We start from the raw sequence: 24043 nt of genomic DNA, 5'->3' as shown, positions 1-24043 counted from the left end.
CGTACTACCTAATCGATGTTCGAGAGCGCAAAGACTCACGTAAATCGGAGGAGGAGACCAACCGGCCGTGGAATATTGCTCATCTTCGGCCCTACTATACTTGAGCTACAGGCTCTGCTTATGTACATATTATGACATTGTATATATTATGATCAATATAATAAACCGGAACCTCAGCTAAAGCGGGGTATCTGTTGTTTTCTTACATCACGTGTGGTTACATGGAGCTTACAAAGCGGCGTCCGGTTTACCCCTTGATTTAGCTTCTTAAAGCTTGATATCAGATCACTTGGGGGCTTGGTCGTATCCGAACCATAGCTACACCTCTTGATCGGCGCAATGCCACAGCATCACTTGGGAGCATGGTCGAACCCGAACCATGACTACGCCTCTTGATCGGCGTAAAGCCACAGAATCACTTGGGGGCTTGGTCGTATCCGAACCATAGCCACGCCTCTTGATCGGCGTAATGCCACAGCATCACTTGGGAGCATGGTCGAACCCGAACCATGACTACGCCTCTTGATCGGCGTAAAGCCACAGAATCACTTGGGGGCTTGGTCGAACCCGAACCATAGCAATGCCTTTTGATCGGCGTAATGCCACAGCATCACTTGGGGGCTTGGTCGAACCCGAACCATAGCAACACCTCTTGATCAAATTTGGGGCCTGGCAGCCCGTGAAAAGCCTCGACTACAACGGTTTTATTTGCCTTTTGCTAAGTTTCTTTTTCTTTTGCTAAGATTTGTGATGTTTTCAAACCAGTGTTTATCAACCCGGTTGGGCTGTCAACTACAAGTTGTCAGTACATGACCAAGTTATAATCCGGAGACTATCAGCCCGGTCTGGTTTTGACTCATAGTCACCAGTATGGAATAAGCCGGTGTTTATCACAACCCGGAACGGTTTTGTTGTAAACCGGCATTATATAACAGGAGATACTTTTACTCCGGATTAAGGTTATTACCTTCATTACAAGGTTGGTCAGCCAACACTATGCCTAAAGGTCGCAGGTATCATATATTTCCATACTTGGTTATCTTTTACAACCTTGGTTATAAAACTTGGTCATATATATAGTTGGGTATCATGACCCGCCCGGTGGTAAACCGCCAGGGCGCTTTTAAGCTTTTTATCTGCAGGAACAATTGGAATAAATAGCTATGGATTATGAACATCATATCTCAAAGCATGGCGGATTAACACGCATCAGTTGCAGATAAATATGCACGAAGGCATAACAGACCAAGTGTTTTAACTAGCCTATTACAAGGCGTTTCAGTACCCAAAGGAATAATTGTTTCTCAATAAACATTGCAGTATGGAAGGTTAAACCGGCCACCGGGTTATGATCACTGAGCAGCTTGACCTGACGGCTGCGGGTCATCTTGCACCGGTTCTTCTTCTTCGTCCCTACCCAGCGGCTGGAAGTCAACAGTTGTCCAGTCGATCCCAGTTAAAGCTTGGAACACAGCTTCGTCGCTTATAAGGGTGGACGGTTCAATATCAGGGGCATAAGTGTGCTTACGGATTGGAGGGATCAGGCTTTGAGTTTCAAGAGCTGGTGCAGCAACCCGCTTGTTATTGATATCATAACTCGCCTGATAATGTGAAAGATCAGCTTCTTCAGCAAGTTGACAAGCCAGTGGACGTACTTCCCGGTTTATGGCGCGGAGATCTTCAGTGCAAAATTCTGATCCGTCCTCTTTCAAGCTTGGGTAGCCTTTAGCCACGTCCGTCGGATCAAGATCAGGCACCCATGCTTTTGCCCGGGTTAGCGCGGTCAGAGCGCCAGCCCTTGCAGCAGACCTCTTCAGCTCTTCTATCCGGGCAGGCAGCATAGATAGCCTGTCTAAGGTATCCTTGATCAACGTCGGGGGTGGCTTATTGTGCGAAGCGGTGCAGATAATCCGTTGTGCGCCGGTATAAAGTTGCTCTATCAGCGTGTAGGCAGCTTTCAACTTCTTCTGCACATCTGAGCCCAGATGGCTAATGCGGGTTCCTGTATCATTACAAACATCAGTAAACCGGCAACGCATGAGAGGATATGTTGAAAGCATAAAGGAAGGATGCTTACCAAACACAGCAGAGGTCATAGCATGCACTTGCCGCTTTACACCAGTCAGCTCGTCAACCACCGGTTTAAGAGCGGCTTCTGCGTTTTCAGCCCTTTTTATCAAAGCGGCTTTTTCAGTCTCCCAATCCGCCCGCTCTTTGTTGAAGCCCTCTTTCAGTTTCTCCATAGCGCCTAGAGCGCGGGTCAACTCTTCCTTCGCTTTGGAGGCTTCAGCTTGCTGGGTTTTGATGTTCTCCTGCAGATCAGCGGTTTGGCGTTCCTTCTTGCTCAGCTCCGCCTGTAAAGAGACAGATACATAATGAGTTGACAGTACATATTTGAAGTACCAAGCACATAACAAGTTATGCCCTTAGTACTTGGGGGCTAATGCATATTTGCGTTTACTCAGAAATTTTTACAAGTCCCAAACACAATACAAGTATTAAGCTTGGCACTTGGGGGCTAATGTGTGTTTGCTCAAAAAGCTGTTGATATGGGAATTCTTCTACAGTCCCGGTTCATCTTTATAAAGTTAAACCGGCCCTTGGGGACTATACCGGCGAAAGAGCAGTATGGCAAATTATAAGGAACCGGTTCATCTTAACAAGGTAATCCGGTCCCTGGAGGCTAAATAGGCAAGGTTAAGTTATGACAAAAGTCCCGGTTTAGATTGGTATCATAAACCGTCACTTGGGAGCTACTACGAGTCGATGAACTGCAATTGGACAAAGGAGAAAAACAGTAGTTACCTCATATCGCTCCTTCATCAAGTTTACCAAACTAGCTTCATAGTCACGGCTGGTATACAGACGGTTCAAGAAGCCAGAGTGAATATCTTGAACATTGAGGTTGGCGAAGCTTGATAAATCGGCATTCCATTTGCCTTTGCCGATAGCAGAGAGATCATCCTTGGCAGTATGCTTTGACAAAGCTACAGGGTTGCCTGGAGTGGAGTGGCCAGTGCCAGTAATCATAACATCATCATCTTGTTCATCCGCAGCTCTTGCCGGAGTTGGCGGTTTATCAGTGTCCTTCGTTGGACTGACCGGTTTGTCACCAGTTCGGACAGGGCTGGTTGGCCGGTCTGCATGACTTGTAGTATCAACTTGCACTTGTTCAGCAAGGAAATCATGGTCTTGAAGCGGCGGATCGTGAAGCATGGCGTCAGCATCGGTTTCTTCCAGATCTGGAGTTGTTTCCGGTTCAGCAGCTACATTATCGTCAGCCGGTTTGTTCAACCGAGCTTTCTTGCTGGGTCTTGGCTTGGCGCTGCGAAAAGATAAGACATAAGGATCAGTACAGTATGAAAAGATAACATATCAAGAATAAAGACATGTGCATAACTCACCCAGGAACTGTTTTGAGAGGTGGAAGCTGTGTGGCCGAAGACTCGCCAGAGGATGAGTGAGAAGTACCCTGATAATTTGAATCAGACGGGTTAAGAGGCTGGCGAAAACAACCTGCTTTTGGGCATGAAGTATCAATGGGATAAGAGACCTCTGATCGGCGTTTCCGAACCGGACTGTTCGGTAAACCGGCGGAGGTAACTACCTGGCCGCTGTGCCGGGTTGTACGGCGAGCTTCGTGCTGCTGCGTCTTCAAAAGAAAGTTTGGATCCAAATAAGCAAGAGGGTGAGAAAATTTTACTTTCCGGTTTGCTTGACGGATTTTTGATGTTGGCAGAGGATCTGAATCGGAGGAAAGAATAGTTACCTCTACGTCCTCAGCGTGACTGCCTTCAGCGTCGTCCTGATAATAATCATTGTCAATGAGATGTACGAAAAATAAACCAAGAGAGTCAAGTTCTACCTCTGATTCCGGATTACGCACATTGTCATCAGCTGGTAGATCGGAGGATGCAGTGGTCCTTCTCTTGGCAGGTTTCTTGACAACCTTGGTCTTTGGACGAACTGGCTTGACCGGTTTGTCTTGCGGTTTTGCCGGTTTATCTTGTGATGGTTTCTTGTTCCAGAACGGATCATCACCCTGTCAGAAAAATAATCACACTTTCAGAGAGTATTTGGACAGAAGCAAATTCAGATACAAAGGATTATATGATTCTTACAGCTGGTGGTTTGTTGAAGGTGCAGAAAGGGAGTAGCCCAGTTTGGGCACAGACGGCCTCCGGTTTGTTCAGTATTTTCTTTACAGCCTCAGTGACTTCGTCATATGTAAGCTGAATGTCAATGTGCCGCTGAGTATCCTTCAAACTCCCCGTGTACTCACACATCAAACCGGGGCGCCGGCTTAAGGGCAGAATGCTCGAGCTTATCCAGCAACGAGCAAGATCGACTCCTGTCAAACCGTTCACCATGAAGGCTCTAAGCTTTGAAAGTTGGGGAGCATAGTTGGCCCGTTCTCTTGCTGTCAGCCTCTGAGGAAACGAGTGTGTGTTGCTTAGGCGTTCAGGGCGGTAATCCGGCAGGGGGTTTTCGTCAGATGGAGAGGTATCCATGCAGTAAAGCCAAGTTTGGTTCCACTCTTTGGGGTGACTTTGGAGTTTGGGATGGGGGAAGGTGACTTCTTTTCTCTTCTGAACCGCCATCCCGCCCAGTTCCGTATTGGGTCCATCTGAGAACTCGGTGCGACGGTTTAAATGAAAGAAATCCCTAAACAGTTCGACTGTAGGTTCCTCTTGCAGATAAGCTTCACAGAATACTTGGAAGTGGCAGATATTGGTAACAGAGTTGGGACCGATGTCTTGAGGGCGCAGCTGAAAATTGGCTAGCACATCTCGGAAATTTTTTGAACCGGGAGGGCTAAAACCTCGTCCGAGATGATCAGCAAACATGACTACTTCTCCATCCTTGGGTGTAGGAGGATTTTCCGGGCCAGGGACCCTCCAGTGGATGACATCTTTCTTGGCTAGGGCGCCCGTCTTAACAAGGTTGTTTAATTGCTCCTCGGTTACTCGATAGGGAGCCCAATTGCACTCATAAACTTGTTTAGCCATGACAAGGGAAATCTGAAACATGAGTATTACCGGTTTAAGATTTACAGTGGAAAACTATACAGCGGTATGAGGATACTAGCATATTGGTAAAGCGGAGTCTGGCAATGGAACAGTGTAATGCATTAGCGGTTCAACAGGGGACTAATGGTATCTACCGGGTCATCATTTTTTCTGTGAGGTTAAATCGGCCAATCTGGTATTCAAAGGGTGTAAGAGAAGGAAGAAACAAGTTTCACATCTTGCTATGGTAATTTCAGATCTACCGCGCATGGGAAAAACAAAATATATTCTGACCTAAATTCCAGTGTACTGAAGGTTCACCAAGATGAGATGAGTTGGATATCAAACAGGTGCTGAAACTGCTAAAGCACGAGATCTATGTGGTTTAAACTACTACCGCACGAGATCTATGTGGTTTTTGGATCTAACCCACGGATATAAACAAGGGAAAAGAAGGGTGGCGATGAACACTGATGAACGACGGAAACCCTAAGCGCAGATCTATGGTAAGAGAAAGGGGAGACTTACGTATGCTGTTGAGCAGCGGCGGCGCGCGGAGGAGCTTTGGTACGTTCAGGTCGATGCATGGGCCAAGGGTGGTGCAGCAGTCGAAGGTTGACGGCGGCGGCCGAGGTCGATGGTTCGGGCGTCGCGGGGATGAAGATGAAGCGAAAAGGCACGAGGGGGAAACTGGAAAAAACCCCTGGCCCTATTTATAAGGAGATAAACGACAGATGCGAAAATCGAGGAGCCGGATTTTTGGATATAAGGTAATGCTGTCACCTCGATTGTCGGAGGCTCGTTAATGACAGGTGACGTCACGGCAGTTTACCAAGATCCTAGAAGATGATGTCATGGCGGTTTACAAGATTGTGTGAAGATGTTTGTAACACCCTGCATGTAATTTTCCATATTTTAACTCCGACTCTTGCCATTTTCGGCTATGTGTTATGATATTCCCTCCGTGGTCGGGTTTTGTCTTTCGTTTTGCATTTTTTCCATGTCATGCATTTCATATCATGTCATCATGTGCATTGCATTTGCATACGTGTTCGTCTCATGCATCCGAGCATTTTCCCCGTTGTCCGTTTTGCAATCCGGCGCTCCTATCTCCTCCGGTGCACCCCTCTTGTTTTCTTTCGTGAGCGGGTGTCAGACTTTCTCGGAATGGACCGAGGCTTGTCAAGTGGCCTTGGTATACCACCGGTCAAGTTTCGTTCCATTTGGAGGTCGTTTGGTGCTCCAACGGTTAACCGGGCATCCGCAATGTCCATTTGTGTGTTGCAGCAAAACCCCCCTCAAAACCAGCCCAAAACCCACCAAACTCTCTTCCATGCTGTAGGTCGTTCGATCACGATTGTGTGGGCGAAAACCGCACCTCATTTGGACTCTCCTAGCTCCCTCTACCTATTTATACTCATCCCTCCCGAAAAACGACCGTAGACGAAACCGTAGAAAAATCCCTCCGCGCCGCCGGACGCGTCCGTACCCCGCCGGACATATCGCGCCGCCGCGTCCGCACCAGTGAGGAGCCGCCACGTGGCAGCCGTCCCCGCGCCGCCGCCGCGGCCCGCCAGCCCGTCCGCGGCCCTCCCGGCCCGAGGCGCCTGCCCCGAGCCCGACCGGGCCGTCTCCTCCAGCGCGCGCGCCGCCCGCCGGCCGCCGTGCTCGCCGCTGCCGTCACCGCCGCGCCGCCGCCTCCCTGGCGCGCACGCCCGCCGCCGCCTGCCCGCGTCGCCGCCCCGCGCCTCTCCTTCATCTCCTCCGACCGCCGAGCCTTCCTCTCCTTCCCCGTCGCCGGCCAACGAGCCTCGGGCTCGATCCGATCTGCAAAGCACCGTGGTTGACTTTTTCCCGAACCCTGAAATCTTTCAAGTCTTTCGTTTTTCACAATAAGTGCATTTGTTCATCATTGCATAACTCTCTGCATATAGCTCCGTTTCGCGCGTGTAATATGTCAAATTGTTCGCCTCGTGATGCTCTACATTTTGTTCAATTGCATCATGTTCATTAGAGGCCATCTTGATGCGCAAATCTCTGTTGCAAGAGGGCTAGTTGCTGTTATCTTCGGGTTCTTAGCAGAACTTGGAGATTTGTCATTTTTGTATCATTTAATCTGTGCATCTTTTGGGCATGAGCTCTACATGTGTTTTGTTGTATGCCATGCCATCTTTCCAATCGTGTATGCCATGTATTTTTGTGATCTCTGTGGTGACTAGCACAAGCATGCAAACTAGGCCCCGTAATGTTTCTGATTTCAGGGACTTGGTGATTTCTCTTAAGTTTTTGTCTGCTGTTATTTTGTTGCCATGTAAACTTGATGCTACAGAGAGATCCATGCATATTTTGGAGTTGTTCAGTAAGGATGTTTTGTAGATATTGTTGTAATTGATCCATTCCTGCCCTTGTTTGCAATTATGGAGTGCCATAGCATGACTCAATATTGCTCTACTTTTGCTATAAAATATTTCTGACAGATTCTTAACATGATATTCATTTTTGCCAAGCTTATTGTAGTTGATCCATACATGCTATGCTTTTGTTCTTACCATGGATAGCTTCATAAACTTGCCCTCTTGCTGTAGGTATGCTTGTTTTTTCATGCATTGCTCTGTAGTGAGTGCATCAAGCTCACAAAGAGGCCTTCATATTATTGTTTCTGCCATGCTCTGTTTTCTGCCAAGTCTGAAACCTGATAACGAAACTTGCTATGTTTACATGCTTGCCATGATATCTTCTGGTCCTTTTTGGCTTATGGTCAGTAAGGGACTTTTGTCATATGCATTTAGTAGAATACTTCCATGCCATGTTTTGCCATGTTAATTTCCTGTAGCATGTTTATTTCGTGCTCTGAACATTGCTACCTGATGCTGTTTTCTGCCATGTCCAGTAATTTCACCAAGTCTGTGAACCTGTAATCTTTTGCACTTTTGCCATGCTTGTTTGAGCTTGTTATGTTGTGATCTAGCCATAGCTCAGTGTTCATCTTTTGTCAAGCATCTCCTGTATATCACTGTCATATGCTTTGTTGCTATGTTGGAGTGCTGTAGCATTGTTGCTTGTTGTATTTTAAGTGCTATCATGCTGTTAATCGCAGATTCATGTCATTCTTGTTTTGCTTGCCATTTGCAAACCGTGCATCCGTTTCCGGTGATCTTTATATCGATTTCGACCGAAATCATCTCATCTTTCCAGTGGCATGCTTGGTTTGCCAAGTTACTGCCTTGTTCATCATTTTCCTTCCGGAGCACGCATATGCATCGCATATCATATCTCGCATATCATACATGTTTTGCACCATGTTGCTTGTGCATTTCTCGTGATTGATTGTGGTTCCGTTGCTTGTGTTCTTGTCTTGGGTAGAGCCGGGAAACGAGTTCGTGAACGAGGAACCCGTTGAGTACGCTTACGAGGATCAAGCTTTCGACAACTCTGAGAACCTTGCAGGCAAGATGACCACCCCTCGAAATCACTTCTATCTTTGCTTTGCTAGTTGTTCGCTCTATTACCATGCTGCGCTACCTATCACTTGCTATATCATGCCTCCCATATTGCCATGTCAGCCCCTAACCATCCTTTCCTAGCAAACCGTTGTTTGGTTATGTTACCGCTTTTGCTCAGCCCTTCTTATAGCGTTGCTAGTTGCAGGTGAAGTTGAAGTTTGTTCCATGTTGGAACATGGATATGTTGGGATATCACAATATCTCTTATTATATTAATGCATCTATGTATTTGGTACAGGGTGGAAGGCTCGGCCTTATGCCTGGTGTTTTGTTCCACTCTTGCCGCCCTAGTTTCTGTCTTACCGGGATTATGTTCCTTGAGTTTGCGTTCCTTACGCGGTCGGGTGATTTATGGGACCCCCTTGACAGTTCGCCTTGAATAAAACTCCTCCAGCAAGGCCCAATTTTGGTTTTACCATTTGCCACCTAAGCCTTTTCCCCCGGGTTTTCGCGAGCCCGAGGGTCATCTTTATTTTAACCCCCGGACCAGTGCTCCTTCGAGTGCTGGCCCAAACCGAGCGATGTCCGGCGCCCCCTGGGCAACCAGGGTCTATGCCAACCCGACGTCTGGCTCATCCATTGTGCCCTGAGAACGAGATATGTGCAGCTCCTATCGGGATTTGTCGGCACATTCGGGGGCTTTGCTGGTCTTGTTTTACCATTGTCGAAATGTCTTGTAAACCGGGATTCCGAGACTGATCGGGTCTTTCCGAGAGAAGGTTTATCCTTCGTTGACCGTGAGAGCTTATGATGGGCTAAGTTGGGACACCCCTGCAGGGTATTATCTTTCGAAAGTCGTGCCCGCGGTTATGAGGCAGATGGGAATTTGTTAATGTCCGGTTGTAGAGAACTTGTCACTTGACCCAATTAAAATACATCAACTGTGTGTGTAGCCGTGATGGTCTCTTCTCGGCGGAGTCCGGGAAGTGAACACGGTTTGAGTTATGAATGACGTAAGTAGGAGTTCAGGATCACTTCTTGGTCATTTCTAGATGACGACCGTTCCGTTGCTTCTCTTCTCGCTCTCTTTGCGTATGTTAGCCACCATATATGCTTAGTGCCTGCTGCAGCTTCCACCTCATTACACCATCCTTTCCTATAAGCTTAAATAGTCTTGATCTCGCGGGTGTGAGATTGCTGAGTCCTCGTGACTCACAGATTCTACCAAAACAGTTGCAGGTGCCGACGATGCCAGTGCAGATGATGGGATCGATCTCAAGTGGGAGTTTGATGAGGAACGTGGTCGTTACTATGTGTCTTTTCCTGATGATCAGTAGTGGAGCCCAGTTGGGACGATCGGGGATCTAGCATTTGGGGTTGTCTTATTTTCATTCGGATCTTGACCGTAGTCGGTCTATGTGTGTATTTTGGATGATGTATGGATTATATTTATGTATTGTGTGAAGTGGCGATTGTAAGCCAACTCTTTATCCCATTCTTGTTCATTACATGGGATTGTGTGAAGATGACCCTTCTTGCGACAAAACCACTATGCGGTTATGCCTCTAAGTCGTGCCTCGACACGTGGGAGATATAGCCGCATCGTGGGCGTTACAATGTTGAAGAAGAAATTTTCTCAAGTATTGAGGATTGACATGAACCAGTTCAAATCAATCTGGGGCCTAATGTTGGGGATATTACCACTGGGCGTAAATCGGTCAGGAGAGGCCGGGTTAACTTCATATGTAGTTCATCTGTATCTGAAGCCCATGAAGACAGACGGTGACGCTTCATGGAGGCCCAGGGCCCAAAGCCGGTTTAAGGCATGTAGACACAAACCGGCATTGAGATGTAAACTTGTGTTGTAAGATATGCGTAGTAGAGACCGAGCCGGACACGATTATGAGCCGGCCTCGGAGTCTGTAAACCGAGGGGCGTTAACCCATGTATATAAGGGGACGACCCGGCGGCGGTTCAGGGACGACAGACAACAACTCAAGACTCAGGCAAAGCGTATTCGCTCCCTGGTCATCGAAACCCCATCAATTCCATCACAACTAGAGGCTTTTACCTTCATCGAAGGGGCCGAACTAGTATAAAACTCTTTTGCGTCCCTTGTCCGCTTTAACCCCTTTAAGTTAACCCGTAGCGATGGCTCCACGACTAAGTCCTTTCTCTAGGACATCTGCCGTGACAAGAAATAAATCAAATTTGGTTGTACTAAATACATGAGAAACAAATAGAATTGTTATATTTCCATGTTGTTAAGCATGCTTGGTTTGGTTAATTGTCTGATCCTCTATTAGGAGTATGTTATATTGTGCAATGTGGTGCTCAGTTAATGTTTGGTTCATTTGTTGTGATGTTTAGTTAACTGCTTGGTTCAATTCTGCAATGCGATGTCCAATTGTCGTGGGTAGAATTTTGTATTGTTGTGCATGTGAGGAATAAATCGAATTTGGCTGCACTTAATACATGAGAAACATATACAATTGCTATATTTCCTAGTTCTTAATCATGCTTGGTTTGGATAAATGGGTTTTCTATGTGGCTTAAATTAATCTGATGAATCTGCAATACGCTTATTTTTTATCAACATATTTTACTAATAGCATGCAAACCCTCACTTAACCTGATCACTAACGACCTTATATGTGTTGCCGGAAAATAATGAGAAGCATTGAGGTTTACAATTGAGGTTTGCACATGCATGGTCCTTTGTCTAATAGCACATTATTGTGCAATTGCAGGAACCATTCTAATATTTAGGTTTTTAACAATTTGGTCTTGCACATGTAGGTCCTGCTGTCAGAGGTTTTGACCCACTGTTCGACCCTTTTTGCATATGGGGAAATGAGTTGTCCATGAATATCAGTCAAGTCAAGAAACTCAGAAAAATTGTTAGGATAAAGAAATTAGCGACAAAAAACAATAAGATCTTTGTCTGCACAATGAAGAAGACATCAGTTCACTACAGGATGATACTAACTATTATACCTTGCCTTTTTTATTTCTTTGCCCCATTTCCAATATAGAGAAGATATTTGTGCACATCCTTTTTTTAGGCCTTTCCAAAGCAGTTCACTGATGATTACCTCTCAAACCACCTGTATGGTCAGGAGCCGAGGAAGGTATTCATACAACACCCACGGTTCTATATTGAAGTGTTCCTGAAGAGGACGAAGGATGGACGGTCAATCATCCATAGGCACTGGCCTAAAGTTGCAAAGACCTTCAGCATCAATGAAGGCTCAATATTCGCCTTCTGCTTCAGCAGTTTTCCAGATGAGATCCATCTGTCTATGTACCGTCTATGATGCTAATTTCGAAAGGTTATAGATGTTGCATGTGAAACTTGGTGCCGGTGTAGTTGTGTAATGGGGTAGTTGAGTGCTGAAGCTATACGATGTTGTACTCTGATGTATTTCAATTATGAAATCCTGCTTCCTTAATATGAAAATGAAATATATTGTGTGCTTGATATGAAATGGCAATTGGATTAATAAATGAATTATTAATAATAGGACAATTAGCTTGCTAATTGGGTTTTTCTATTGCAAACGGTTACTGATAAAACACCGTGGGCGATGACCTCACGCAACGCACACAGTTTTTAGGAATAAACCATGTTGGATTAATGAACAATCAAACACGACATCCTCTTGAAAACTGTTTGCGTTAGGCCACCTGGCGCAAACGTTTACCACATAAAAACTGTGTGTGATTGACAGCCTTTGCCACACAGTTTCTTCTACGCACCGTGTGTGATGCATTCAATAACACAACTGATAAAATTGTTAATATCGTGTGCAATGGAAACGCTATCACAATCGATTTAATGGGAAAATTGTGTGTGATGTACCTGCGAACAGAAACGTTTTCCTTGAAGCGACTGTGTGGGATGTATATACGAACGGAAACGTTTAGCGGGGACTGACTGTGTGGGGTGAAATTATGACCGGAAACGATTTCGCCTGTATAATTGAATTTTTTTAGCACTACTGTACGTATAACCGTATTTGATCGCTCGTCGGTCGCACACGACCTCATTTTGCCGAGCGTGTGTGCCAGGAGGGCATATCCCCGATGGTTTCTGGGTCGTGTGGGAAGGACCCCCCTATCGCAGTCACTCACTAGGCGACGGTTCCAAATGCCGTCGCGAAAAGGGGTTAAAAACCGTTTGTATAGCACCTCGCTGAGCTAGTGAGAGGCCGAAACGGCCGGAACTCGAACCCTATCCGGTCTCTGGCCGCGCGTGGATAGGGTACCTAGGAGCACGCCATCTCCAGCTGTTCGGTAGGTGCACGTCCGGCCAGGGCATGAGGATGGCGTGCTCCCAAGTACTGGCACCGGTGGACGGCCACATACACGTGGCCCGACGGTCGCGCGCCGGCGGCGTCGCGATGAAGGTTGCCGTGCGGCACCGCCCTGGGGAGGAACCAACCTCGTGATCGTGCTCCGGGCGTCCACTTCCACGACAATGGTGGGCGGTGGAAATGGCTAGGTTTGACTATCGAGCAACTGGGGACACTGAGCGAATGCGCGGCACGTCCGTTTGTTGTTAGTGTGGACGCAAACCCAGCCCAAATTTAGACGGATTTGCACACACACGGACATGAAACAGACACGAAATGGGTTTGTGTCGTCACGTTGGGCCGTGATTTTTGTCCACGCGGATCCAAACGGACTTTAACGGATGAAATCCATCCCTACATTGAAGTTGTCCTTATCCATCAAAAATCCTATATACGTGGGAGCAACTAACCAACGGTTACCCTTGGGGCTTCCCTAAGGGTCATTTTTGTGGTCTCGGAGTGCGCATGTGGTGCGTCTCGCCGCCGCCATGTGTCGCATGTTAGGTGCTCCCTTTGATTTTTTTTTTTTACGCATTTTCAGGTTTTAGAATTTCTTTCGCCTTTTGTTTTTGCCTAGTTTTTTCCTAGGTTTTGGAGATTTTTGCGAAGCTCATGGAAGCGCAGATTTGCTTCGGCGTGCTTCCACGGGAAGTGCTTCTATGAGAAGAGAAACACATATTTGCTTTAGGAAGCAAAGGTATGCTTCTACTCGAAAAGGGAAAGCACAATGTATGCTTCAGCGTGGACAGCCCGTGTTTCCCAGAAAATAGGAAAAGGTACAACATGGGTTTTCAAAAAATAATTTGAAAACTGCAACAGTGCTTCTCAGGCTCCTTTTTCTTCCGTGTTTTTCAGTTGCAATTTTTCTTATTTTTTCCAGCTATTTTTCCAGTACTGATTTTGTACTGCATGATGATTATTTGGGAATCATTCTTTCATTGAGCCATATGTCCGTTGATTTGTACTGTCAGTACCTAGGATGAACTAACATTTGTTTAGTACATAGGAGTGAAACAATGTTATTTTCATACTGCAGGATGATTATTTGGCATTGTCTATGTAGTGTGATGCATGATAAGATCATCACTAGCGAGAAGAAATGATCATAAGACTGGGCCATAAATGACCAAACACCATGTTTTTGCATCTAGACAACCAAAATCCTCAAGTGCAGCCAACCAAACATCATGTATCAAACGATCTCACGATGCAATGCAGGCAGCCAAACAAAACGAGCAGCTTTAACATGCTCCCTCTTATCCCTTTTTCACATGAAACGTAAGAGTATATAATAGATCTAATCCGTTGATCTCATTAATTAACGGTCAGATGAACTCCTACCTTCTTACTTCATATGTAAAAAGAAGGGGAAGAAGGAGCATGCTAGAAATTACCACAGATGCAAAGAGGTCAAAACGGCTGGAGGCAACCAAACATGTCCATAAAGACCTGGAAAGCAACTCAACTCCTGTCACCGTACAGTGCAATGTAGACAGTCCAGCCATGCTATTCCCCAATTTACGAGTATGTATTGCACACAGTGAAAAAAATTGCGCTATAGCAATGTCTTACTAATAGTTCTGAGCAATGTCTCGGTAACTAAATCAATGTACAATGTCTTACTAATAGCAATGTTGTAACGCGACATAGCACGTTAATAACATATTTTAAGAGCCATGCTATTTTTTTCATTGATTGCACACGATGTTTTGTCGTTGAGAACTGAAACATGCACATAAATTCACACTGGAAATGACTTGAATCCTGGTGTTGAGTTACCAGGTGCATCATATCCCTCGGGAACAAACAGCACTGTTGAGAATGCGACTCATATCCGAAAGTGCTATTGTGAGCTCGAGCTCACAGGCACCCTTTGCTACAGTACAAACAAAAAATATATTTAAAAAGTTCAAAAAAATCTGAATTTTTTTGTCAAGAAACTTTGATTTTTTTTCTACATGTGTGCCATTTTTCATGATAAAATGACATTCATGCAGGTCTCGGCAAAGAAAACAAAATCGATGCTCCAAAATGCTTCCAAAAACAGTTTTTTGGAGCATGATTTTTTTTTTTTTGCCGAGACCTCCACAAATATCATTTCATCATGAAAATTGGCATGCATGTAGAAAAAACATCAAAGTTTCTTGAAAAAAATTCAGATTTTTTTGAATTTTTTTACTTTTTTTTGGATTTTACTGTTTATCCGGGATCACTGGTGCTCGGGATCGCATGCTCCATGTCCACTCATATCCAGCTTCACGTACCGTTGTTCTAAATAAGTGAGTACTGGCACTCTAGCTTTTTCCAGTACATTGCCCCTGTATAAAACCACAAGAAAGTTACTACGCAATTTGTCGAATGGCTGTACGCCTGTACCTTATCTGGACTCAACATCCGGTGCCTGCACCCTCCCTCGTGGCGTGTCACCATCTTCCCCACGCCCCATTACTGATGAAGCGGGGACATTCATATCAGAATGATGAAGCGGGCCGGGGACCGGCGACAATACCATTACCACGAGTCCCTCTCCGGCCACCCCATTTGTTAACGGCGATGAGGTTGCGCCTGTGGTGGCAACCAGCTACCTTTACAACACAAATAAATAAATAATGCAGGAAGTGGTCTCCCCGAGAAGATGAACGATGTCCGTCGGGTGCTGATCCAACGACCCTGTGTGAATGATAAATTTGGTTGAAATGCCGTTTTTCTATTGCTTTCCTCCTCTATTTATATACTAGTAATAATGTACGTGCAATGCACGTTTATATTAGGTAAGATATTAGTTGCACGTTATATTAGGTAAGATATATCAGTTGCACGTTGATATTTGGTAAGATATCAATTACTTTTTTACGGTAATGGTAGGATATTAATTACATGGCAGATTTCAGGGGATAGCGTTGAGTCAAAACGTGTTTATAACCAATGGCAGTGGTGGGTAATTAGAGTGTTAAACGTGTTTGATGCTCAACATTGGAGCGATTTGAACCGCTAGATAACATGATCTGAAGGTTGAGATGGTTTGAATCTGCCCATTTGGATTTTTTTATATTGGTATAGATATAGATGACGTTGTGCCGAGTTGTCATGCTGACGAGCAAGCTTGCCGGGTCAGCTATATACCGGAGACAGATTCAGGTCTTGTCCTTAATTCCGTCGAGAAGTTGAACCTTGAGGCACCATTTTTCTGTGCAAATGGAGGCCGAGCCAGCACGCCAGAATAGCCCAACTGAGATCACAATTGACGGCCCTGAGCCAGATCCTTCTCCTGCCACCAATCTAACAAATGGAAACAGACAGCCCCAGGATCCTCAGCCTCCTGCACAACGGGAACCAGAAGAGATCAAGAGCTACGAGCTCATGCTGGACCTGAGCAAGTACATCCTGCTGCTGGCGACGCTGGTCGCCACGGTGACATATGCCGCGGGGTTCAACCCGCCTGGGGGCGTCTGGCAGGAGACTGTCGACGCCACGGGCCAACTCGCCGGCGACTCCATTATCCGGACCACCAGCTACCACCGGTACCTGGTGTTCTACTACTGCAACGCCACCGCGTTTGCCTCGTCGCTCGTGATCATCGTCGCCATCCTCTTCCTTGCCCTCGTGGAAGAGAAAAAGAAGAACCGCGTCACCCTCCTGCCACTGCGGGCGGTCATGGTTCTGGACCTGCTAAGCATCATGGGAGCCTATGCCGCCGGGACATGCCGCGACAAGCCCACGACCATCTTCTCCTCGGTGCTGGTGGTTGCCGTCGTTGCCTACCTCGCTCTTCAGATGGGGCTAGCCTCGTTGCCAGACGACAAGCACAGCTACATCGACGCAGTGCACGAGAAACGGCTACGAAAGGTCCTGATGCTGCTCGCGACGTTCGCGGTGAGCGTGACATACGTTGCAGGGATGAGCACGCCAGGCGGCTTCTGGGACAACACTGAGAACGGCCACAGCCCTGGCGACGCAATCCTCAAGGACAGCCACGGCAAGCGCCTGACGGTGTTCTTGTGCTTCAATGCCCTGGCGTTCGTGGCGTCGTTGCTCATCGTCGTGGTGCTTCTGGACAGAAAACCTCGTGTGACTGAGGCATACTGGTTCATCGCCGTCGCGCTGATCAGCCTCATCGTCTCATACACCGCAGGCAGCTGCAGGGAGACCGACACCAACTTCTATGTGGGCAGCCTGGTTATTGCCGTCCTGGCATTCATGGCATTGCTCCAAGTTGCACGGGATACCAGGTTCTGGACCAAAATCAAAAGCTTCCATCGCTCCGTGTCAGGGAGCTTGCCAAAAGCAATAACAATAGCTCCTGGTCCGGAGACTAATGACAGCAGGTACTACGGGAGCACATCCCTTTTCTTATTCTTCTTCCTCTGAAAATCATTGGCTTTAAATGACCTCTTTTGCTCCCCAATTACATAGGATGGCAGCGGAGCAGGCTCGCTCCCTTGTACTGTTGCTAGCCACTCTTGCAGCAACCATCACTTACCAAGCCGGGCTGGACCCTCCCGGTGGCGTCTGGCCGGATAATGGGAACGGGCACATGGCTGGTGACCCGATCCTCCTCACAGTGAATGCTAAGCGGTACAAGGCCTTCTTCTACTGTAACTCCGTCGCCTTTGTAGCCTCTTTGGTGGCCATCATCCTGGTACAAAGCAAGGTTATGCTCCAGACCCATGTCCTCCAGGAAGCCATGATACTGGACTTGTTTGGCCTCATCGGAGCATATGCTGCGGGAAGCTCTCGGGACTTGACCACCTCCATTTATGCCATGGCCTTGGCAGGCGCCGTCCTGGTCTATGTAGTGATCCATGTTGTCTTCTTTACACTGAACCACACCGAAGCCACTGCTGAGGAAATTGAGTCCGTGGAGAAGAGGCGCAAGCGGTTGCTCCTTTTCGCAGTATTGGCTGCGACCATCACTTACCAAGCAGGGTTGACACCTCCGGGCAGCTTCCGGCTTCAGGATGATGGATCCAGCGGGCACCGGGCAGGGGACCCGGTCCTCTTGTACAACTTTCCCCGCCGCTACAAAGCCTTCTTCTACTGCAATACGGTGAGCTTTATGCTGTCCATCGCCCTCATTATATTGCTCGTGAACCCCCATTTATATAGGCCAGCCATACGAAGTTATGCACTCGCTGTTTGCACGGCGGCGGGCATGTTTGGTCTGATAGGGGCCTATGCTGCCGGAAGCACCCAGCATCTGAAAACATCCATCTACATCTTTGTCTTGGGGGTTGTGGTCCTCTTTGTCATAGCTGCACTGTTCCTACCGTTCTTGGATAAGAAAGATACGGTCAGTGAACTGAAGCAAGAGAATGCTGACAAAAAAGGAAAGACAGAGCATGCCAAGCGAAAATATCTGATGCTGCTAGGAATCCTTGTGGCAAGTGTCACCTACCAGGCTGGTCTAGATCCGCCTGGGGGAGCTTGGCAGCACGACAGCAGTTGGTATGATGCAGGCAACCCGATCATGCATGACAACAGGAGGCCCCGGTACCTCGCCTTCTTCTACAGCAACTCCACCTCCTTTGTGGCGTCCATTGTTGTCATCGTCATGTTGCTGCCGCAGTGGCTGGATAAGAATAAAGAATGGTCGCTTAAGGTCATGAACACGACAATTGTGCTGGATTTGCTTGCCCTGCTAGTGGCATATGCGGCTGGATCCAGCAGGGGGTGGAAGACATCTGTGTATGTCATCGCGCTGATCATCGCCGTCCTGGCCTACGTTGCAATCCATATAATGCTGGCATTGTTATGTTCTCGTTCTCATAGCGCTGTCATTCCTCGGCAAAGGACTCCAGGCGCCCAAGCAAATTCTCAATCACAGGAGCACGCGAGGAATCAGGCACAATTTGCTGCAATGTCAACACCTTGATTATCAGTGTGTTTGTGGCTCTGTTCATGCGAGGAGTGGATGCGATCTGCCTGTATATCAATTTCCCTATTGTCCCCTGATTTGATTTATTGTTTTTATGTAATACAAATAGAAAGGAGGGGATGGTGTGTGGCTTCTCTTTTATTTTTAGTTTCTCCCTATTCTTAGTTTTGGTCGTAGCTTGTCATCTCTGTTATGCCCTATCCCTCCCCATTTCTAGATTTGTAGTCTACTTGATGTTTGATGTACTGGATTATTCTAAATCACTCAAACTTAGCTAGTATGTTCGAGCATATTGGGAAAAATATATACATTTTTGCCTCGGACATATTTGAACCCGGGTTGGCTGTAAACCTGAATCCAGTGGATGTGTCAGGTTCACAGGGCTCGGAGCTACGTATGGTTGTTCTACAGTTACATGATTCGAAGACTAAGAGCAGTCTTAATCATTGTTAAGTGTTAAACACATAAAAAAGAGCACTTGCACAAACATCACAAGACAGTTTGGCAAGCAAGGATGTAAACACCTGACCGATTTGTGCTCATGTGACCTGGGTAGATGCATTAGAAATTATGCAGGCACCAGGAACCAGATCATGCAAGATGAAATGCTAAATGGAACTCAGGCTCCATGGAGCCTGAATTTTGACAATTCAAAAATCATACTTCTATGTTTCAAAAAATTCCTAAAAAAATCGAGAGATGTTTCAAAAAATTATGACTTGATGAATGACCCTTTGTAAAGGCCAGAAGCGATTATCCATAACCCTGCCGTTCCACTCACGCCAAATGCTCCAAATAATATGGTGGACCAAAGAGTTCAGAGATTTCCTCTTAGTGTCTTGAGTTCTCGATCTAGCGTCGAGCCACCGTCACGTAGAAGTAAGTTATCCTGAGGAACGACATTGGTCAAATTGGCCCAAAGAAACACCGAACTACAGATAATCCGAACGACCGTGCACCCAATGAACAGATGATGAACTGATTCTTGTGCACTATGACAGAAACAGCAAGAGTCCTGACGAGGCAAGATGCACTTGGCAAGGCGATCCACCGTCCAGACTCACCCTCTGATGACCAACCAAAGAAAAAGCTTTGTTTTTAGAGGTGCCGATGTCCGGAGCAAATTCCGCAACATCAGCGCCCTGCACCCAACAACCAGCTGTATGGCACTGACGACATCCGGAGCAAATTCCGCAACAGCAGCGCCCTGCACCCAACAATCTGTCCAGACGAAGCATCGTCGCCCATTGCCCAGTTCGACCCGAGCCGCCACATTGAATAGCTGTCTTTCATGATGCTCCAGGGGGGCTAAGCAATAATGCTCCAAGATCGGCCCCCTGCAGTATGCGCCTTCCATGCCCAGCATAACTTGAGAGGGGAGTTCATAATCTCTAGGTCCAGAATACCCAGACCCCCACACTCCTTTGGCGTGATTAGGAGGCCCAAACAGGTGGAAGATCCCCAGGTGGAACGGAAACCGACATAGAATATGATCCTAGTGCAGTTTGCATTTTCACAGAGTTTACTAAAATTTAGGAACAGACACATGAAGTTCAAGCAACACACCCAATCTGGCATCATAAGGTTCGTGGCATAACATAATATGAAGTGGGGGTCATAGAAGAGGAGGCACACCTGGAATTACGTCCGGGCATTGCAGAGAACTTCAGAGAAAGCATAGCCCCAGCTGCAGCGCCTGGCAACCTGGGTGGGAGAAAGACACGGGATGCCCCTTTCTCAGGATGGTTTCTTTCACGCATTTCGTCGAGCACCAGTCCTGCACCCGCAGGGGGTCATTTAGTCGAGCACCACCACCCGGGCATTCCGACGGGGCCATTTCGTCAAGCACCATCGGCGCGCTCTTAGAGCGGAGCTCGGCCTGCTTCACTCACCTCCCGCGGCTTCTCGCAGTCCGGCCTGCCGCCGGTTGTCTCCAATATGGTGCGTCAGCTCCGGCAGCCTTGGCGCTGCGATATGGCAAGGAACTCCGATCTTGATTCGGGCAGTAAATTAAGCCATGAGAGCGAGCAGGTCGAACGCAGGAGTCCATTTCTCACGATCGCAAGCTGCATGCAGCAGATTGGGTTCGCGATCGCGATTGCTGCGGCAACAGAAACTGTACTAGACTCTGCAAGCGGACAAGACATATGACGACACCCCTGCTCCGGTGGCCTAGTAGGGAAATACCTTTTTTTTTAGCAATATAGTAGGGAAATACCTATTTGCCGCGCGTTGCGGCATCGCACAACAGCCGCACTAGCAAAGCGACTGAGCCGGCCCATTTAACCAGTTCGTTCGCTCATGTTTACGAACGTTCTTTTACTCCAGTTTATATTTTTGTTTTTTATGTTTTCCTGTTTCTTTTTTCTTTTCTTTTCCAACTTCAAGTTTATTTTACTTTTACAAAAAATGTTTGGACATTTCAAATATTGTTTGGAATTCACAAAGTTATTTCTATTTTTTTCAATTATTGTCACAATTTTAAAAATGTTCGCTAATTTGAAAAACTAGAGAATACCACGCGCGTTGCTGCGAGAATCAATTGCAATATATTTCAGTGATTTGATTTGTATGGAGCTTCTGTTGTTGAATTAATAATATATAAAATAAAGCTAAAAATAAATACTATGTATTGTAATTGATTATTGTGTAGTTAGAAAATATTTTGAATATAATAGGCATAACGTAATGGAAAACTTTTTTTCATGCATGTTGAGTGGACCTCTTTTTGATGAGGTGGCATGTATGATGAGGTGAAAAGTGTTCATGAGATCAACTAATAATGGAAAACTTTTCCTCATGCATATAGTGGTCGGCCTTTGATGAGGTGGCATGTGTGCATGTTGAGATAAATAGGATAGTGGGGATCAACTTCTTATGTATATAGGATGCCTGCAATTCAAAAATTCTTCGTAGTTTTCGAATATTGTTCGGGTTTCACAAGAAATGTTTGAAATTTTAAAAAATGTTCCCGATTTTGAAAATATGTTCAAATTCAAAAAGTGTTCACATTTTCAAAAACTTGTTGGGGATTTAAAAAATTGTTTGGAATTTTGAAAAAAGTTCCATTTTTCATGATTTGTTCACAAATACAAAAATGGTTCCTGTTTTTAAAATTTTGTTTACAAATTCAAAAATTGTTCACATTTTTTCCCGTTTTTGATTGTCAATTTTTTTTGGTGTTTTAAAAACTGTTCCCATTTTTCAAGATTTTTTCACAAATGTTTTTAAAAATTAATTTTTTATTTTTGTTCACAAATTTATAAAAAAATCACAATTCTTAAAAACTTGTTCGTTTTTTATCAAAATTTGTCGGATTTTTTTTTAAATCTCACTTTCCAAAATTTGTTTCGGTTTTGGAATTTTGGTTACAAATTCGAAAATGGTTCACAATTTTTCACAACTCATGTGTGTTTGTCAAAAACGTTTGGAATTTTTTAAAAAGATCTTCCGGATTTTTAAGAAATGATTACAAAAAAACCGATGTGCCCATGTAGCTAGTTCTAAAGAGTTTCCGTCGCCTATTTACCAGGAACACTAATCGGACGCAGTGGTATTATAGCTGGATCATGAGTTCGAATCCTAGCTTTCGCTTCACATTTTTCTTATCACCGCTCGTCGCTCCTACGTGGGCCGGCCCAGTGGGATGATTGATTGTGCGAAGCCCCGACATTCTATCGCAGAATGCGGTAGATAGGAGGTCTCTCCTAGTAGAGTATAATAACAAAATGCTACCCATCAATAGAAAAAAATAGAAAGTAAAGCCTGTGCTTGGTTGTTGGGCATACCTGGCCACATGGGCCTTGCTTTTAAGGCCGGTCCACGGGCACGGATTTTCGGCCCGGCACGTGTCCGACACAGCACGTGAATAGAAGGGTACATGAGTGGGTAAGTACAGTACTCACATCAATAAACCATGCTCTATATTGGGGTTGAAGAGGATGACATGCATATTTTCTTCTCTTGCCCCTATGCTAAAGCAGTTGGGTTCTCTAATAGTCTAATCCCTGGTTTATTAGATCATAGTTGTTGTTACAACATCACACGTATGTGCCAGAAATTATTTAGGTCACCCGCAAAAAAAAAGAAATTATTCAGGTCATTCTAAACTCGGGGCACTCCCAAGCCTCTATGTGCACTGTCTGACTCGAGGGCTCCCTTGAGTAAGTTCGACCCGCTTATAGGGCGGGTAGCATCTAGGGGGAAACCTTAGTGCGGTCGTTTTACAACAAAGGGGAGTACGACCGTCCTTATATATAGATTTCAACCTTTCTAGTCTCCCTATGTTATGATGGGGTTATATATCTTACTGGAAGGGTTCCATAGCTTCTTTGATAAAGACCTTTCCTGATTCTTTTGGCAAGCAATGGATGGCCGATAGAAATACCATATGGTAAAGTGGGTTGACATTTGCATGCAAAAGGACTTGAGATGGTTAGGGATTCAGGCTTCCCGTCGCATGAACATGGTCCTTATGCTACAATGGGTCCGGTGGATAATTCGCAGAGATGGAGGTTTATGGTTCTAACTTATTTAAGTAAAATACCCGAGGGGCCAACCCATGTTTGCATGTGGATGTAGGGAGGGATCCCCATTTTAGAGGTCCATCTAGCAGATCAAGCATATGAGATCCGTCTGGGGTTGTCCTTCTCCAATGGCAATGGTGAGGAGACCCTATTTTGGCTTGACCCGAGGGGTGGACGAGATCTTGCTATGTATGGGGTCAAACTTGTTTGTCATCTGCACGGATCCGATGGTGTTTCTCCATGGCTGCCCACAATGGTTGGAACATCTTGTTCCCGGACATTTGGAGATCGTAGAGTGGGCAAGCTTGCGGGCAGCCCTCCCGCCATTGCTCACGGATTATCCGGACAGCGTATCCTGGCAGCTAGCCCCTTCAGGGGACTTCTCTCTCGGCTCGGCATATCATTCCTTGTGCTGACGACCGCCTATTGCCTGGCTCCTCCGCTCTAGAAAGAGCTCTTACCCCTGAAGATCAAAATCTTTGTATTGGCAATTGTTGCAGGATCACCTCTCATATGGGATGGAGGTGATCAAGCGGCACGACTCTAGGAATGGATTGTGCCCTCTTTGAGGCGTCCGAGAGCCTGGGACCCACATCCTCTTCTCTTGAATGGCGGCAAGAGTTTTTCGAAGTTTTGTCCATGAGGCTCTGGGGCCTGACTGGGAGGCCCTGGACCTAGCTCGGTCCCTTCAAACCCATGCCAACCAGACCAGAAGGAGGAGACACATCTTCTGGCTTGTATTTGCGGTGCTAGTTTGACCCCTGTGGATGATGCGTAATAAGATGGTAATTAAGTGGGTCTTTCTTAGACGGGCCTCTGACTCAATCTTCAAATT

The 24043-nt window shown here is 46.2% G+C and overlaps 1 protein-coding gene and 1 long non-coding RNA gene across 2 annotated transcripts; one reads left to right on the top strand and one right to left on the bottom strand.

Annotated features, from left to right (window-relative positions):
• Positions 1-15971: 15971 nt before the first annotated feature.
• LOC123169438 (uncharacterized) lies at positions 15972-18679 on the top strand. The gene is made up of 2 exons (XM_044587313.1): positions 15972-17132; positions 17221-18679. The coding sequence occupies exons 1-2, from the start codon at positions 16003-16005 to the stop codon at positions 18677-18679; spliced, it is 2589 nt and encodes an 862-aa protein (XP_044443248.1). The 5' UTR covers positions 15972-16002.
• LOC123169439 (uncharacterized) lies at positions 17876-20808 on the bottom strand. Its single transcript, XR_006484807.1, has 3 exons — positions 20318-20808; positions 18203-18376; positions 17876-18078 (listed from the first exon to the last, which is right to left on the bottom strand). It is a non-coding gene; the product is annotated as an uncharacterized lncRNA (long non-coding RNA).
• Positions 20809-24043: the final 3235 nt, after the last annotated feature.

This window comes from Triticum aestivum, chromosome 7D, assembly GCF_018294505.1.
Source record: "Triticum aestivum cultivar Chinese Spring chromosome 7D, IWGSC CS RefSeq v2.1, whole genome shotgun sequence".
In the NCBI taxonomy this organism is placed as follows: domain Eukaryota; kingdom Viridiplantae; phylum Streptophyta; class Magnoliopsida; order Poales; family Poaceae; genus Triticum; species Triticum aestivum.
The sequence above is the reverse complement of the archived record's forward strand: the minus strand, read 5'-3'. Positions and strand labels throughout refer to the sequence as shown.